General features: G+C 43.9%; 1 protein-coding gene across 12 annotated transcripts in view; it reads left to right on the top strand.

Annotated features, from left to right (window-relative positions):
- Window positions 1-5,000, top strand: part of ptprt (protein tyrosine phosphatase receptor type T) — a 204,831-nt gene that overhangs the window by 149,786 nt on the left and 50,045 nt on the right. For all 12 annotated transcript variants that reach the window (XM_068722019.1, XM_068722016.1, XM_068722018.1 and 9 more), the window contains 2 exons: window positions 1,609-1,689; window positions 1,806-1,841. In XM_068722019.1, coding sequence (XP_068578120.1) covers window positions 1,609-1,689; window positions 1,806-1,841 — 117 coding nt within the window. The remainder of the gene's footprint in view (window positions 1-1,608; window positions 1,690-1,805; window positions 1,842-5,000) is intronic.

Genomic DNA, 5,000 nt, shown 5'->3' with positions numbered 1-5,000 from the left:
GAGCATTCCACGAGTGAGAATGTAGACATGCAGAAAGAGCTTGACCTATGTGAAATGACACAATCACCTCTCGAAGCAGATCTAGTGAGTCTGCTGCTTTGAGCACTTTGTTTAATGAAATCACTAAGCGGAGGCGGGGCCTATACCATGTAACAATTTAAAAAAACAGACACACATCGGTGAACTTAATGAGGTTCTCCCAACTCTAGATATGGTGTTTGATGAGGATATTGCAGTGATGACTTTTTTTTTTTAAGAGCTTGTTTATGGAGAATATGAATAGATGTTAATGTTGTGCTGCTGGCTTGTGCCCAGCTGGTTGAGCAGTAGGTCAGACGGGGGACAATCAAAATACAAAATACAGTTTCTTATATATCTAAAATTCATGAGATTAAATTTGAAGACCTTTGTCACATGGTTTACCTAAAAGAGAAATTAGAATCAATAAAAAATCCTAAATATTTAAAATCTGACACTACCTGTAGCCTCTCACCAGCAACATAAACATCTGGCTCCAAGTGTTGCCGCCACACACACACACACACACACCCACACACACACACACACACACACACACACACACACACACAGACTGATCCAGGCTCAGTCCTAATGAGACAGAAGAATCGCTGACACCAGGAAGGACTCGGTAATATTTCACAGACGGACCCTCACAGGCCGAATAACCTTTTTTTTTTTTTTTTGCGTTATTGCTTCTCTGTCGTCAGGTTTGTTCTCACTTTGCTGTCAAAGCACTTTTCTGTTGGTGAGCTCCTTCCGCAGGAACATTAGCATTCAGGGAGGATCCGCGTGAGACCAGGAGGACTTAGTCTCTCAGGAGGACACCTAAAGGTTTAGAGAGGGGGGGGGGGGGGGGGGGGGGAGGAAAGTGAAGGAAAGGAAAGGAGAGGAGGAGACGAGGAAGAAAGAGAGAGGAGGAGATTTTCCTCTGAGGGTAAATCTGACATTTGTTCCAGAGAAGGACGTTATGGAACAATGCTCGTGTTAGCGGGACAAAATAAAAACCTGCTGTTATTGATCATGTTGTTATTGTTGGCCGCTCTGTGGAGAGTGATGATTGAGTTTAAAGTGACATCGTCATGCTCTCGCATGTATTGATGAACGTCATATTTGAGTGCCGCTCAATGAGACGGAAACACTTTTCGTGACTCGATACGTGAGCATCGGTGGTTCCATTAGTGTTATTGGATTGTTCCTGATCAGTGAGGACGATTGATCCGCCTTTGTTTTATGTTTGTATTGTTCATTGTGTGATGATTCATCGGTTCTTTGTTCTCTTCTTCTTCTCCTTTACCGACTCCTTCTTGTTCCTGTCTTTGTTTCATCTCCTTCCTCCTATCTCCTCTCTCTTCTGTTCCCCTCTCTCCTCCTCACCTCTTGCTTGCTCCTCTGGTTTTCTTTTTCCTTCTATCCTCCTTCCTTATTTTTTTCAATTTCTCCCTTCATTCATCTCCTCCTCTCCTTCCTCACCTTCCTCTCCTCTCCTCTCTCTTCCCCACCTCCTGCTTCCTCCGATTCCTACATCCTCTCCCCTTCGTCTCCTCGGTCTTCGTCCTCTTGCTCTTCCTCCTTCTCTCTCCTCCCCAGCTGCTCCCTCTCCTTGCTCCTTCTCTGTGCAAGGAAGCAAGACGCTGCAGAGCAAATCCCTGCTGAATTCCTACTACTCAGGTACACACACACACACACACACACACACACACACACACACACACACACACACACACACACACACACAAACTTCTCCTTTAAATGACAGTGAAGAACATGTCGATCATGTGTTTCAGTCTCTAAAGAGCCGGTTCCAGCCACGACCTCCATCGGTGAGTCACAAACGCTTCACGTCTTCATATCTGTGCTTTTGATTCATATCTTTATGTAACAAAACACAGTAAACACAACACAGCTGTTTCCTGTTTGTTTGTGGAGCTCAGTGTGCTCCTGCTCGTGTGTGTGTGTGTGTGTGTGTGTGTGTGTGTGTGTGTGTGTGTGTGTGCGTGTGTGTGCGTGAGAAACAAGAGCTCACAGTTTCACACATATTCTGGCATTTACACACACACACACACACACACACACACACACACACACAGAGGTTGAAACGATGAGAGGAAGATGGAAGTGAATCAGAGAGATTCTCATCTCAGTTTTGCTCCTTTTTCAATAACACTCTCTGTTGAGAACAATTCATTCATTGTCCTGCTTTAAGTCGGCTCATTATTGTCAGTCAAACGACGTCGTCTGATCGTAGATATGTTTGTTCACGCTTTTCAAAAGCGTCATTAGTTCGTACGCGCGGCCCTCTTTAACGCTTCGGCTTCCGTCGAGTCCATTGTGTTCATCTAATCTGAGGCGGCCTCCGTTTACGTCGCGTTCCCAAAGTAAGACTCCGCCACTTAGACACGCTCCAATAGCTCTTCAGGCTTCTTTTTTTGGAAAATGGAGAATGGTGCCGGTGAGGACGGATTCTTACCGTAATAGCTTGAGGAAAAGAGAAGAGAGTTATTGAGACGACAGTGACGGAGACGAACAGATTGAGGGATCAGAGACGGGGAGAAGGGAGCTCGGGAAATCCAGTGTGCAGAGCAGAGGAGCTTTATCTTTTTCTGAGTGTGTGTGCATATTTCCCTTTTAACTGGCTGTAAAGCTTCTCCTTAGCTCAGGTGTTTTCTCCGCTATGCAAATGATATTTCATGCACACACACACACACACACACACACACACACACACACACACTCTCTCGCCTTCAATATATGAGCGCCTATAAAGAAGTAACAGTAACACACTCAAGTAGACAAAGGTATGCATGAAGAGACGAGGACACATCAGGAAGTTACAAATATATAATTAGCCTCCACACACACACACACACACACACACACAGCGCAGTGTTAACATTGATGCAACGTAAATCCACTGGATCAGTGGAAAGCCACCGCAGCACTGTGCATTTCATGTGCAAACACGTTTCCCTCTAAAAATCTATTTTCCAGACGTTGATGTATGTTAAAAGGTTAGGCGACACGCCAAGGTGAGCCTTCATCTCTGTGAGCATAGAGGGGAACCAGGAGCTTTCTGTGCTTATTATGTATAAAAACACTCTCTCTCACACACACACACACACACACACACACACACACACACACACACATTTAGAGCTAGGTTCCACGTCTTAAAACAGACAAAGTTTTAGAACGTTGACAATCAATGCTTCAACCATCTGTGTAGAGAGGTTATAATGTAAAAACGTACATTCATTAGCTGTGACATAAAATATTCAGAGCAAATGTAAACGATCACCTTTTGTTTCTAACTATAAACCTGGTCCAGCCCTAACTATAAACCTGAGCCAGCCCTAACTATAAACCTGAGTCAGTCCTAACTATAAACCTGAGCCAGCCCTAACTATAAACCTGAGTCAGTCCTAACTATAAACCTGAACCAGTCCTAACTATAAACCTGAGCCAGTCCTAACTATAAACCTGATCCAGTCCTAACTATAAACCTGAACCAGCCCTAACTATAAACCTGAGCCAGCCCTAACTATAAACCTGAACCAGTCCTAACTATAAACCTGAACCAGTCCTAACTATAAACCTGAGTCAGTCCTAACTATAAACCTGAACCAGTCCTAACTATAAACCTGAACCAGTCCTAACTATAAACCTGAGCCAGTCCTAACTATAAACCTGATCCAGTCCAAACTATAAACCTGAACCAGTCCTAACTATAAACCTGAACCAGTCCTAACTATAAACCTGAGCCAGTCCTAACTATAAACCTGATCCAGTCCTAACTATAAACCTGAACCAGCCCTAACTATAAACCTGATCCAGCCCTCACTATAAACCTGAGCCAGTCCTAACTATAAACCTGATTTAGCCCTCACTATAAACCTGAGCCAGCCCTCACTATAAACCTGATCCAGCCCTCACTATAAACCTGAGTCTGTCCTAACTATAAACCTGATCCAGCCCTCACTATAAACCTGATCCAGCCCTAACTATAAACCTGAGCCAGCCCTAATTATAAACCTGAACCAGTCCTAACTATAAACCTGAGCCAGTCCTAACTATAAACCTGAACCAGTCCTAACTATAAACCTGAGCCAGTCCTAACTATAAACCTGATCCAGTCCTACCTATAAACCTCATTCAGCCCTAACTATAAACCTGAACCAGCCCTAACTATAAACCTGAGCCAGCCCTAATTATAACCTGAACCAGTCCTAACTATAAACCTGATCAGCCCTAACTATAAACCTGAACCAGCCCTAACTATAAACCTGAACCAGTCCTAACTATAAACCTGAACCAGTCCTAACTATAAACCTGATCCAGTCCTAACTATAAACCTGGTCCAGTCCTAACTATAAACCTGATCCAGTCCTAACTATAAACCTGGTCCAGTCCTAACTATAAACCTGATCCAGTCCTAACTATAAACCTGGTCCAGTCCTAACTATAAACCTGATCCAGTCCTAACTATAAACCTGGTCCAGTCCTAACTATAAACCTGGTCCAGTCCTAACTATAAACCTGATCCAGTCCTAACTATAAACCTGATCCAGCCCTAACTATAAACCTGATCCAGTCCTAACTATAAACCTGGTCCAGTCCTAACTATAAACCTGATCCAGTCCTAACTATAAACCTGATCCAGTCCTAACTATAAACCTGATCCAGTCCTAACTATAAGAGTTATCAGGAAGATAAGTGAAAAGAGAGTCAGCAGGCCATCAGCGATCCATAATAACATCCATATGTTACTGAAGTCAGATGTTCATCAGCTGTCTTCAGACCTCAGTGATGGGACATGTCTTTCGTTCAGTGGGTCTTTGCTGTGTATTTCTAAGAAGCACTTCACTTGAAGCCGCTGCACAGTGGAAGTGGGAGACGCTCCGGAGTGCCTCCGGCGTAGAGAGCTCATCATTTCTGTCCACAGCCCTGTTAGTTTTAGAAGCAGATTTTCCACAGCATTACTG

This window comes from Cebidichthys violaceus, unplaced genomic scaffold (genome assembly GCF_023349555.1).
Source record: "Cebidichthys violaceus isolate CVI_PGR_0920_01 unplaced genomic scaffold, fCebVio1.0.p SCAF_29, whole genome shotgun sequence".
NCBI classification, from domain to species: domain Eukaryota; kingdom Metazoa; phylum Chordata; class Actinopteri; order Perciformes; family Stichaeidae; genus Cebidichthys; species Cebidichthys violaceus.
This window is presented reverse-complemented; position numbering and strand designations above follow the sequence as displayed.